The sequence below is a fragment of the Haliotis rufescens genome, unplaced genomic scaffold, assembly GCF_023055435.1.
Source record: "Haliotis rufescens isolate VD_foot unplaced genomic scaffold, xgHalRufe1.0.p SCAF_8, whole genome shotgun sequence".
In the NCBI taxonomy this organism is placed as follows: Eukaryota; Metazoa; Mollusca; class Gastropoda; order Lepetellida; family Haliotidae; genus Haliotis; species Haliotis rufescens.
In genome coordinates this window covers 43,533,680-43,548,150 of record NW_025964372.1, presented here as the reverse complement: position 1 = coordinate 43,548,150, position 14,471 = coordinate 43,533,680, and the positions used below count along the sequence as shown (strand labels likewise).

Genomic DNA, 14,471 nt, shown 5'->3' with positions numbered 1-14,471 from the left:
TGTTATGTATTGTATGTGATAGGTATTGTACGTGTAACGTATTGTATGTGATACATATAGTATGTTATGTATAGTATGTGTAACGTATTGTATGTGTTACATATTGTATGTGATACATATAGTATGTTATGTATAGTATGTGTTTTGATTGTATGTGTAATGTATTGTATGTGTTACATATTGTATGTGATACATATAGTATGTTATGTATAGTATGTGTTTTGATTGTATGTGTAATGTATTGTATGTGTTACATATTGTATGTGATACATATAGTATGTGTTATGTATGGTATGTGTTACGTATGGTATGTGTTACGTATGGTATGTGTTATGTATGGTATGTGTTACGTATTGTATGTTTTACGTATTGTATGTGTAATGTATGGTACGTGTTACGTATGATGTGTTATGTATTGTATGTGATAGGTATTGTACGTGTAACGTATTGTATGTGATACATATAGTATGTTATGTATAGTATGTGTAACGTATTGTATGTGTTATGTATTGTATGTGTTACATATTGTATGTGATACATATAGTATGTTATGTATAGTATGTGATACATATTGTATGTGATACGTATTGTATGTGTTACATATAGTATGTTATGTATAGTATGTGTAACGTATTGTATGTGTTATGTATTGTACGTGTAACGTATTGTATGTGATACATATAGTATGTTATGTATAGTATGTGTAACGTCTTGTATGTGTTATGTATTGTATGTGTTACATATTGTATGTGATACATATAGTATGTTATGTATTGTATGTGATACATATAGTATGTTATGTATAGTATGTGTAACGTATTGTATGTGTTATGTATTGTATGTGTTACATATTGTATGTGATACATATAGTATGTTATGTATTGTATGTGATACATATAGTATGTTATGTATTGTATGTGATACATATAGTATGTTATGTATTGTATGTGTTACATATTGTATGTGATACATATAGTATGTTATGTATAGTATGTGTTTTGATTGTATGTGTAATGTATTGTATGTGTTACATGTTGTATGTGATACATATAGTATGTTATGTATAGTATGTGTTTTGATTGCATGTGTAATGTATTGTATGTGTTACATATTGTATGTGATACATATAGTATGTTATGTATAGTATGTGTTTTGATTGTATGTGTAATGTATTGTATGTGTTATATATTGTATGTGTTATATATTGTATGTGTTACGTATGGTATGTGTTACGTATGGTATGTGTTACGTATGGTATGTGTTATGTATGGTATGTGTTACGTATTGTATGTGTTATGTATGGTATGTGTTACGTATGGTATGTGTTACGTATGGTATGTGTTACGTATGGTATGTGTTACGTATGGTATGTGTTATGTATGGTATGTGTTACGTATTGTATGTTTTACGTATTGTATGTGTAATGTATGGTACGTGTTACGTATGATGTGTTATGTATTGTATGTGATAGGTATTGTACGTGTAACGTATTGTATGTGATACATATAGTATGTTATGTATAGTATGTGTAACGTATTGTATGTGTAATGTATTGTATGTGTTACATATTGTATGTGATACATATAGTATGTTATGTATAGTATGTGTTTTGATTGTATGTGTAATGTATTGTATGTGTTACATATTGTATGTGTTATATATTGTATGTGTTACGTATGGTATGTGTTATGTATGGTATGTGTTACGTATTGTATGTTTTACGTATTGTATGTGTAATGTATGGTACGTGTTACGTATGATGTGTTATGTATTGTATGTGATAGGTATTGTACGTGTAACGTATTGTATGTGATACATATAGAATGTTATGTATAGTATGTGTTTTGATTGTATGTGTAATGTATTGTATGTGTTACATATTGTATGTGATACATATAGTATGTGTTACGTATGGTATGTGTTACATATTGTATGTGTTACGTATTGTATGTGTAATGTATTGTATGTGTTACATATTGTATGTGATACATATAGTATGTGTTACGTATGGTATGTGTTACATATTGTATGTGTTACGTATTGTATGTGATACATATAGTATGTGTTACGTATGGTATGTGTTACATATTGTATGTGTTACGTATGGTATGTGTTACGTATTGTATGTGTTATATATTGTATGTGTTACACATTGTATGTGTTACCTATTTTATGTGTAACATATTGTAAGTGTTATATCATGTCCATCACACTTCAACATACACTTCTATTTTATCCAACATCTGACACATGATGCCTGTCATGCCTCTAACCTCTAGCATTTCAACACTTCAACTTGTGCCCAATCCAATTGTCTTTATGGACAGTAATATATGTGTAAACTTTAGGCTTATGACTCATCATAAGGTTCATGGCTCAACGTTGACTTACAGCTACCATAAATGACACTTTCAGCTACTGCTGATGAAAATGTCACATCTTTATGACTTTATGATTGTTGCAACTATCCACCTCAACATTGAGTTAAAATGATGAATCGTTAACCAGTTTTACAAAAGCCCGTTGTGTTGATTTTGAACTTTACTGTGTTGAATCTTTGTTGTAGACAGGACCCATGTCTGTCCATGTAACAATGACGACTGTATGTTGTAGACAAGACTCATGTCTGTCCATGTAACAATGACGACTGTATGTTGTAGACAGAACCCATGTCTGTCCATGTAACAATGACGACTGTATGTTGTAGACAGGACTCATGTCTGTCCATGTAACAATGACGACTGTATGTTGTAGACAAGACTCATGTCTGTCCATGTAACAATGACTACTGTATGTTGTAGACAGGACCCATGTCTGTCCATGTAACAATGACTACTGTATGTTGTAGACAGTACCCATGTCTGTCCATGTAACAATGACTACTGTATGTTGTAGACAAGACTCATGTCTGTCCATGTAACAATGACTACTGTATGTTGTAGACAGGACCATGTCTGTTCATGTAACAATGACGACTGTATGTTGTAGACAGGACCCATGTCTGTCCATGTAACAATGACGACTGTATGTTGTAGACAGGACTCATGTCTGTCCATGTAACAATGACGACTGTATGTTGTAGACAAGACTCATGTCTGTCCATGTAACAATGACTACTGTATGTTGTAGACAGGACCCATGTCTGTCCATGTAACAATGACTACTGTATGTTGTAGACAAGACTCATTTCTGTCCATGTAACAATGACTACTGTATGTTGTAGACAAGACTCATGTCTGTCCATGTAACAATGACTACTGTATGTTGTAGACAGGACCCATGTCTGTCCATGTAACAATGACTACTGTATGTTGTAGACAAGACTCATGTCTGTCCATGTAACAATGACTACTGTATGTTGTAGACAGGACCCATGTCTGTCCATGTAACAATGACTACTGTATGTTGTAGACAGGACCCGTGTCTGTCCATGTAACAATGACTACTGTATGTTGTAGACAGGACCCATGTCTGTCCATGTAACAATGACAACTGTATGTTGTAGACAGGACCCCTGTCTGTCCATGTAACAATGACTACTGTATGTTGTAGACAGGACCCATGTCTGTCCATGTAACAATGACGACTGTATGTTGTAGACAGGACCATGTCTGTCCATGTAACAATGACTACTGTATGTTGTAGACAGGACCATGTCTGTCCATGTAACAATGACTACTGTATGTTGTAGACAGGACCCATGTCTGTCCATGTAACAATGACGACTGTATGTTGTAGACAGGACCATGTCTGTCCATGTAACAATGACGACTGTATGTTGTAGACAGGACCCATGTCTGTCCATGTAACAATGACTGCTGTATGTTGTAGACAGGACCATGTCTGTCCATGTAACAATGACTACTGTATGTACTAGACAGGACCATGTCTGTCCATGTAACATAGACTACTGTATGTTGTAGACAGGACCCATGTCTGTCCATGTAACAATGACGACTGTATGTTGTAGACAGGACCCATGTCTGTTCATGTAACATAGACTACTGTATGTTGTAGACAGGACTCATGTCTGTCCATGTAACAATGACTACTGTATGTACTAGACAGGACCATGTCTGTCCATGTAACAATGACTACTGTATGTTGTAGACAGAACCCATGTCTGTCCATGTAACAATGACTACTGTATGTTGTAGACAGGACTCATGTCTGTCCATGTAACAATGACTACTGTATGTACTAGACAGGACCATGTCTGTCCATGTAACAATGACTACTGTATGTTGTAGACAGAACCCATGTCTGTCCATGTAACAATGACTACTGTATGTTGTAGACAAGACTCATGTCTGTCCATGTAACAATGACTACTGTATGTTGTAGACAGGACCCATGTCTGTCCATGTAACAATGACGACTGTATGTTGTAGACAGGACCTATGTCTGTCCATGTAACAATGACGACTGTATGTTGTAGACAGGACCCTGTCTGTCCATGTAACAATGACTACTGTATGTTGTAGACAGGACCCATGTCTGTCCATGTAACAATGACTGCTGTATGTTGTAGACAGGACCATGTCTGTCCATGTAACAAAGACTACTGTATGTTGTAGACAGGACCATGTCTGTCCATGTAACAATGACTACTGTATGTTGTAGACAGGACCATGTCTGTTCATGTAACAATGACAACTGTATGTTGTAGACAGGACCCATGTCTGTCCATGTAACAATGACAACTGTATGTTGTAGACAGGACCATGTCTGTTCATGTAACAATGACAACTGTATGTTGTAGACAGGACCCATGTCTGTCCATGTAACAATGACTACTGTATGTTGTAGACAGGACCCATGTCTGTCCATGTAACAATGACTGCTGTATGTTGTAGACAGGACCATGTCTGTCCATGTAACAATGACGACTGTATGTTGTAGACAGGACCCATGTCTGTCCATGTAACAATGACTACTGTATGTTGTAGACAAGACCCATGTCCGTCCATGTAACAATGACTGCTGTATGTTGTAGACAGGACCCATGTCTGTCCATGTAACAATGACCACTGTATGTTGTAGACAGGACCATGTCTGTCCATGTAACAATGACTACTGTATGTACTAGACAGGACCCATGTCTGTCCATGTAACAATGACGACTGTATGTTGTAGACAGGACCCATGTCTGTCCATGTAACAATGACGACTGTATGTTGTAGACAGGACCCATGTCTGTCCATGTAACAATGACTACTGTATGTACTAGACAGGACCCATGTCTGTTCATGTAACAATGACTACTGTATGTACTAGACAGGACCCATGTCTGTCCATGTAACAATGACTACTGTATGTTGTAGACAGGACCATGTCTGTCCATGTAACAATGACGACTGTATGTTGTAGACAGGACCCATGTCTGTTCATGTAACAATGACTACTGTATGTACTAGACAGGACCCATGTCTGTTCATGTAACAATGACGACTGTATGTTGTAGACAGGACTCATGTCTGTCCATGTAACAATGACTACTGTATGTTGTAGACAGGACTCATGTCTGTCCATGTAACAATGACTACTGTATGTTGTAGACAGGACCCATGTCTCTCCATGTAACAATGACTACTGTATGTTGTAGACAGAACCCATGTCTGTCCATGTAACAATGACTACTGTATGTTGTAGACAGGACCCATGTCTCTCCATGTAACAATGACTCCTGTATGTTGTAGACAGAACCCATGTCTGTCCATGTAACAATGACTACTGTATGTTGTAGACAGGATCCCTGTCTGTCCATGTAACAATGACAACTGTATGTTGTAGACAAGGCTCATGTCTGTCCATGTAACAATGACTACTGTATGTTGTAGACAGGACCCATGTCTGTCCATGTAACAATGACTACTGTATGTTGTAGACAGGACCCCTGTCTGTCCATGTAACAATGACTACTGTATGTTGTAGACAGGACCATGTCTGTCCATGTAACAATGACGACTGTATGTTGTAGACAGGACCATGTCTGTCCATGTAACAATGACTACTGTATGTTGTAGACAGGACCATGTCTGTCCATGTAACAATGACGACTGTATGTTGTAGACAGGACCCCTGTCTGTCCATGTAACAATGACGACTGTATGTTGTAGACAGGACCATGTCTGTCCATTTAACAATGACTACTGTATGTTGTAGACAGGACCATGTCTGTCCATTTAACAATGACTACTGTATGTTGTAGACAGGACCCATGTCTGTCCATGTAACAATGACAACTGTATGTTGTAGACAGGACCATGTCTGTCCATGTAACAATGACGACTGTATGTTGTAGACAGGACCCATGTCTGTCCATGTAACAATGACAACTGTATGTTGTAGACAGGACCATGTCTGTTCATGTAACAATGACTACTGTATGTTGTAGACAGGACTCATGTCTGTCCATGTAACAATGACGACTGTATGTTGTAGACAGGACCATGTCTGTTCATGTAACAATGACTACTGTATGTTGTAGACAGGACCATGTCTGTCCATGTAACAATGACGACTGTATGTTGTAGACAGGACCCATGTCTGTCCATGTAACAATGACAACTGTATGTTGTAGACAGGACCATGTCTGTTCATGTAACAATGACTACTGTATGTTGTAGACAGGACTCATGTCTGTCCATGTAACAATGACGACTGTATGTTGTAGACAGGACCATGTCTGTTCATGTAACAATGACTACTGTATGTTGTAGACAGGACCATGTCTGTTCATGTAACAATGACTACTGTATGTTGTAGACAGGACCATGTCTGTTCATGTAACAATGACTACTGTATGTTGTAGACAGGACTCATGTCTGTCCATGTAACAATGACAACTGTATGTTGTAGACAGGACCATGTCTGTTCATGTAACAATGACTACTGTATGTTGTAGACAGGACCATGTCTGTTCATGTAACAATGACTACTGTATGTTGTAGACAGGACCCATGTCTGTCCATGTAACAATGACAACTGTATGTTGTAGACAGGACCATGTCTGTTCATGTAACAATGACTACTGTATGTTGTAGACAGGACTCATGTCTGTCCATGTAACAATGACTACTGTATGTTGTAGACAGGACTCATGTCTGTCCATGTAACAATGACTACTGTATGTTGTAGACAGGACTCATGTCTGTCCATGTAACAATGACTACTGTATGTTGTAGACAGGACCCCTGTCTGTCCATGTAACAATGACGACTGTATGTTGTAGACAGGACTCATGTCTGTCCATGTAACAATGACTACTGTATGTTGTAGACAGGACCCCTGTCTGTCCATGTAACAATGACGACTGTATGTTGTAGACAGGACCATGTCTGTCCATGTAACAATGACGACTGTATGTTGTAGACAGGACCCATGTCTGTCCATGTAACAATGACTACTGTATGTACTAGACAGGACCCATGTCTGTCCATGTAACAATGACTACTGTATGTTGTAGACAGGACCCATGTCTGTCCATGTAACAATGACTACTGTATGTTGTAGACAGGACCATGTCTGTCCATGTAACAATGACTACTGTATGTTGTAGACAGGACCCATGTCTGTCCATGTAACAATGACGACTGTATGTTGTAGACAGGACTCATGTCTGTCCATGTAACAATGACTACTGTATGTTGTAGACAGGACCCCTGTCTGTCCATGTAACAATGACGACTGTATGTTGTAGACAGGACCATGTCTGTCCATGTAACAATGACGACTGTATGTTGTAGACAGGACCCATGTCTGTCCATGTAACAATGACTACTGTATGTACTAGACAGGACCCATGTCTGTCCATGTAACAATGACTACTGTATGTTGTAGACAGGACCCATGTCTGTCCATGTAACAATGACTACTGTATGTTGTAGACAGGACCATGTCTGTCCATGTAACAATGACTACTGTATGTTGTAGACAGGACCCATGTCTGTCCATGTAACAATGACTACTGTATGTTGTAGACAGGACCCATGTCTGTCCATGTAACAATGACTACTGTATGTTGTAGACAGGACCCATGTCTGTCCATGTAACAATGACGACTGTATGTTGTAGACAGGACCATGTCTGTCCATGTAACAATGACTACTGTATGTTGTAGACAGGACCATGTCTGTCCATGTAACAATGACGACTGTATGTTGTAGACAGGACCATGTCTGTCCATGTAACAATGACTACTGTATGTTGTAGACAGGACCATGTCTGTCCATGTAACAATGACTACTGTATGTTGTAGACAGAACCCATGTCCGTCCATGTAACATAGACTACTGTATGTTGTAGACAGGACCCATGTCTGTCCATGTAACAATGACTACTGTATGTACTAGACAGGACCCATGTCTGTCCATGTAACAATGACTACTGTATGTTGTAGACAGGACCCATGTCTGTCCATGTAACAATGACGACTGTATGTTGTAGACAGGACCATGTCTGTCCATGTAACAATGACTACTGTATGTTGTAGACAGGACCCATGTCTGTCCATGTAACAATGACAACTGTATGTTGTAGACAGGACCATGTCTGTCCATGTAACAATGACGACTGTATGTTGTAGACAGGACCCATGTCTGTCCATGTAACAATGACTACTGTATGTTGTAGACAGGACCCATGTCTGTCCATGTAACAATGACTACTGTATGTTGTAGACAAGACTCATGTCTGTTCATGTAACAATGACTACTGTATGTTGTAGACAGGACCCATGTCTGTCCATGTAACAATGACTACTGTATGTTGTAGACAGGACCCATGTCTGTTCATGTAACATAGACGACTGTATGTTGTAGACAGGACCCATGTCTGTCCATGTAACAATGACTACTGTATGTTGTAGACAAGACTCATGTCTGTCCATGTAACAATGACGACTGTATGTTGTAGACAGGATCCCTGTCTGTCCATGTAACAATGACAACTGTATGTTGTAGACAGGACCCATGTCTGTCCATGTAACAATGACAACTGTATGTTGTAGACAGGATCCCTGTCTGTCCATGTAACAATGACGACTGTATGTTGTAGACAGGATCCCTGTCTGTCCATGTAACAATGACAACTGTATGTTGTAGACAGGACCCATGTCTGTCCATGTAACAATGACTACTGTATGTTGTAGACAGGACCATGTCTGTCCATGTAACAATGACTACTGTATGTTGTAGACAGGACCCATGTCTGTCCATGTAACAATGACTACTGTATGTTGTAGACAGAACCCATGTCCGTCCATGTAACATAGACTACTGTATGTTGTAGACAGGACCCATGTCCGTCCATGTAACATAGACTACTGTATGTTGTAGACAGGACCATGTCTGTCCATGTAACAATGACTACTGTATGTTGTAGACAGGACCCATGTCTGTCCATGTAACAATGACTACTGTATGTTGTAGACAGGACCCATGTCTGTCCATGTAACAATGACTACTGTATGTTGTAGACAGGACCATGTCTGTCCATGTAACAATGACTACTGTATGTACTAGACAGGACCCATGTCTGTCCATGTAACAATGACGACTGTATGTTGTAGACAGGACCCCTGTCTGTCCATGTAACAATGACGACTGTATGTTGTAGACAGGACCCATGTCTGTCCATGTAACAATGACGACTGTATGTTGTAGACAGGACTCATGTCTGTCCATGTAACAATGACTACTGTATGTTGTAGACAGGACTCATGTCTGTCCATGTAACAATGACTACTGTATGTACTAGACAGGACCCATGTCTGTCCATGTAACAATGATTTGTTTGTTTGTTTGTTTGTTGTTTAACGCCGCACTCAGCAATATTCCAGCTATATGACGGCGGTCTGTAAATAATCGAGTCTGGACCAGACAATCCAGTGATTGACATCATGAGCATCGATCCACGCAATTCGGATCGATGACATGCATCAACCAAGTCAGTGAGCCTGACCACCCGATCCCGTTAGTCGCCTTTTACGACAAGCATAGTCGCTTTTTACGGGTTGCTGAAGACCTATTCTACCCCAGATCTTCATGGGTCTCATGTAATAATGACTACTGTATGTTGTAGGTTGTGGCACTCACAAATGAAGGGAAGTTTGAAAGTAAAGCCACAAAGAAAAGAACATCCAAGGATGAATGTAAGTGTTGGTATAGTTACTTAACCCATGGCCAGAGGGTAGCCAGGACCCCATACTCCAAACTAGGGCTGGGACGAGTCCAAATTTACTACCCGGGTACCCACCCCCTATTACCCGACCCTACCCAGGTACCCACTGTAGGTCTCAGATGTCTCAAAATGTCTGATTGGGAACATTTTTAGTATAGCCCTGGCAAAACGTATTTAGATACGTGTATTAAACTATCTGGTCATTCACACACTGATGTTGAATTAAGTTATATCTTTATTCATCCATATGAAAAATCTGAAGGAATGGGTGCATAGTCAGAAAGAAATAAGTGACTTGTAGTGTAACCATAGAGTTCTAGATAATTTTTGTCATTAAACAATATATCACATGACCAACCACGGGTCCGGGTAGTCCTGTGGGTACCCGGGTCCTACTCAGTACCCACCCGACCCGGGTACCCGAGTTACCCGTCCCAGCCCTACTCCAAACACAACTTTATTCACCCTTGTAGCCATTTCATTACCCTGTATACCGGTACTTTCAAGACATATCAATTTTAACAATGCAGTCTTGTTAGTGGAAGCTGGATAACTAGGGAATAGAGACTTTTGGTTTCAAATATATCAACACTAGTCGCTAAAAGTTTTAAAAACTTTATCAACGAGTGTTATATTTGATATAAAAGACATGAGGGTGAGATTCTGTTTATCTGCAAAATTATTATGCCAAACTTTTTTCAATTTATAAACAGTAATAACCTGTGTCTTTATGTGTAAAAAGTACAGCTAACCAGTTCAGTGGCAGAGACAATAGAGACGTTGTGTGGTATCACAATGGTCTACAAAGCATTGTGATGCAATTTCGTTGTTGCAGTATCTCCTGCAATCTTGTGGAGATAACAAGGAAAACCGGATAACATTCCTTATAAGCTCACCTGGCTGAAAGTCATGTGATCTCATGGCATGGACTGTTTGTCCAGTGTCCAGCATCAGTCATGCGTTGTCTGTAATCGTCATGCATTGTAATTGCCATTTCGGATTCAACAAGACCATTTTAGCTGAAGCTTTTCATACTAAAAATGACAGCCCAATTCGTTCAAGAATTGAATCTGATTTTCAATAAGGTCACGATTGCCACTATAGTGAACAACTTATTCATGGCCTATAAATGCTGAACGTCTTACCAATATAAATACAGTAAGCTATGGTTATGATGAACGCCATTATAATGAACTGACGGACCGATCCCAATAAGCACTCCTTCCAATTGATCAATGTACACAAGACTTATTTATTCGTGTATAATACGCACTCGTGTGTCATATGCACCCTTAATTATAGGCAATTAAATTCAAGAAAAATATATCTGTCGTATATAAACAGTTCAGGCCGTCAGCATAAACCACGGAATGTACTTTTCAACTCTGTTTTTTTCCACCAAAATAATATTCCAATAAGAGTCCCCTATTTCTAATTTTGAGAGCGCCCTGGGCGCTTATTACATCGAATACGGTATGCTTTTACAAACTACGGTTATAACGAACAAATATTAGTGGTGCCTTTGAGTTTGTTATAACAAAGGTGATAACTCTTGATGTGTTCACGTCATCTGCTAGCTGCCAATATATCTGTGAAACAGTTCGCTGGCCATACCAATGAAGACATTATAGATAGATGGGCAAAAATTATACTGGTAGATAAATTTCCCCCGGGATGTATGGTGTGATGTAGCCTGCACTACACCATATCCTATTGTAATGCAAGGGCAATAACTCTGCATGTGTTTATGTCATTTGTTAGCTGTCAAGATGTCCATGAAATTGTTCGCTAGCCATACCTCTGAAAACATTTTCATTAAAAATTATGCTGGTAAGATATATTTGTAGTGAAAGGTTGCCTTTAGGTATATGGTGTGTGAGCCTCTCAGCATGGGGTACATCACACCATGTGCCAAGTGACATTGTAATACCTCTGTTAAGAATCTTGCAATTCCATTGGTTAATCTGTACACCTGACGAAACAATACATTTCAATGTAGACCAAAATCAGGGAGCACGGGTGGCCCAGTCGTCTAAGGCGCCGCAATTCGCTGTGCAGAGTTGCGTCCCTTGGGCACGCCAGAAACCTATGATCGTGGGTTCGAATCCCGATTATGTTCCTAGGTTTGTCAGCACCATACCCGTGCTTGTGGGTTTCACCGAAGTGGTAAACGTCTGAGACCTGCATCACTTCGGGCTTTCCTCCCACATTAAGCTGACATGCCGTGATATAACTGGAATAATGTTAAAAGCGGCGTTAAGCCCAACTCACTCACTCACTTGACCAAAATCATGTGACTGACACTGACCTTGAATATTGACTTGTCACATGATCAGAAGTGACCTGTCACGTGATGAATATTAACTCGTCTGCAAGAAAACAAGATGGCGTCTGGTACACTAACATTTCACAGTTCACAGCTAAGTTACTATAATGAAACAGAGGATGGTTTAAAGGCTTCAAATACTTTAAAGTTAATTTCGGAATAACAAAACGAATGATTACTCTTGATGAGCTAAATATGCAAAAACAAGGACTCCGATCAAACTCCCTCGGCGGTCTGACCTCCTTGGGGTCGGGTCCGTGTTTTTGCATATTGACCTCATCAAGAGTAATCATTCGTAATTATTTGTATATTGTGTCCTGCTTTTGCATCAATCCATGTCAAACTGAAAATGTCACATTGTGGAGTGCTCATTTCAAAATGTTTCAAACTTTGCATAATTTCCAGACGATACAAATCGACCTCCGTTATATCAGCCACCAAAACGAGAATCTGTTACCGAGGAGACGATGCCCAAAGTGATATCACTGCAGAAGAAGAGGAAGTCGCTGACGGAGGGGAAGTTGACGCGAGTGCCGAGTGCCAAGGTAGGAGATACATGGGAACTGGTGTTAAGGGTCAAACTCTTCATGCCGTGGGTTTTGGATGAGTTGTACAAAATTAGAAATAGACTTAGGTCCTCTTGTATTTCCATTAACAATAAAAAAAAAAAATTCTGACTGGAACGGGAACTTGTTCCAGTTTTAAGGCTTCACCTTCTTTTATGACATGGATTTTTGCAGTAAAGACAAGATATTTTATTGTTGACAACTTCTTTATTGTATTATATCCACTCTCTTGCTTGACAATGGTATTAGGATCTATTCCGAAATATCACATCACTGTAGTGAGTGAATATGGTTTTATGCCCCTTTTAGCAATATTCCAGCAATATCATGGTGGGGGACACCAGAAATGGGCTTCACACATTGTACCTATGACAAGTGAAAGCTTTAACCACTAGGCTACCCGACCGCCTCCACATCTTTATAGAATAAAGAAGTTGTCATCCATTAAATTTCTTGTCTTTACTGTTACTCAACAACTTTAAAAAATGCCTGTCAAACAGTTCATGGATTTTTAATTAGTGAGAGAAAATTACTGAAGGAATTCACTCCTAGCCCCCCCCCCTTTATCCAGAAACATCTTAGCAGGAGGTTTTCTGTTGCATTTACCATATATCGCTGTGTTTTTCGTACCTAAAATGAGGGGGTTAAGAAGAAGGGGGGTCGTCTTATACACAGAGTCGAAGATCTCATGTTTTTTTCCAGGTGTTTTACTTTCAGCTTCCACTGGCGATGTCAACCAGCGTCCGATAGCCAGCCCAGCATTTAACAATAAAACTTCGCATTTCGTCCTAAATAACTGTTCCAATTTCGAAGGCGTGTACAGGGGGGTCGTCTTATACATGGGGTCGCCTTATACACAGCGATATACGGTAGTCATTTGTAGGAAAACACTAGGGTCAGAGGCCAGGAATCTGTGTGTGACTGGCACAGACGTATGACCTCCATGTCTAGCCTAAGTTACGTCTCACTCCTTTGGGTGATGACACCTCTGGGAATGTTTTTAGGTGATTTTTTTTATCATTTCTTGGTTTTAGGTGAAACATATCTGCTGCCTTGTTGACCATGTAGCTACCATGTTTCCGTGTCTATTTGTCCACAACTGTATGGTCTAAGTAAATATGTGTGTGATCCAAGTAATCACTGGAGGAAGGCCGAGTTTGAGCTAACCATTGAGTAGGAGTGAGTGAGTGAGTGAGTATGGTTTTACGCCACTTTTAGCAATATTCCAGCAATATCACAGCGGGGGACACCAGAAATGAGCTTCACACATTGTACCGATGTCGGGAATCGAACCCGGGTCTTTGGCGTGACGAGTGAAAGCTTTACCCACTAGGCTACCCGACCGCCCCTCATTGAGTAGAAGTGGCTGTGTGCATGGGCCTGCTTTTGTTTTTCAT

General features: G+C 39.5%; 1 protein-coding gene across 1 annotated transcript in view; it reads left to right on the top strand.

Moving 5' to 3' along the window:
- Positions 1 to 14,471, top strand: part of LOC124151915 — an 82,642-nt gene that overhangs the window by 44,947 nt on the left and 23,224 nt on the right. Inside the window, exons 15-16 of the mRNA XM_048388930.1 lie at positions 10,084 to 10,153; positions 12,914 to 13,053. Of these exons, the coding sequence (XP_048244887.1) occupies positions 10,084 to 10,153; positions 12,914 to 13,053 (210 nt within the window). The remainder of the gene's footprint in view (positions 1 to 10,083; positions 10,154 to 12,913; positions 13,054 to 14,471) is intronic.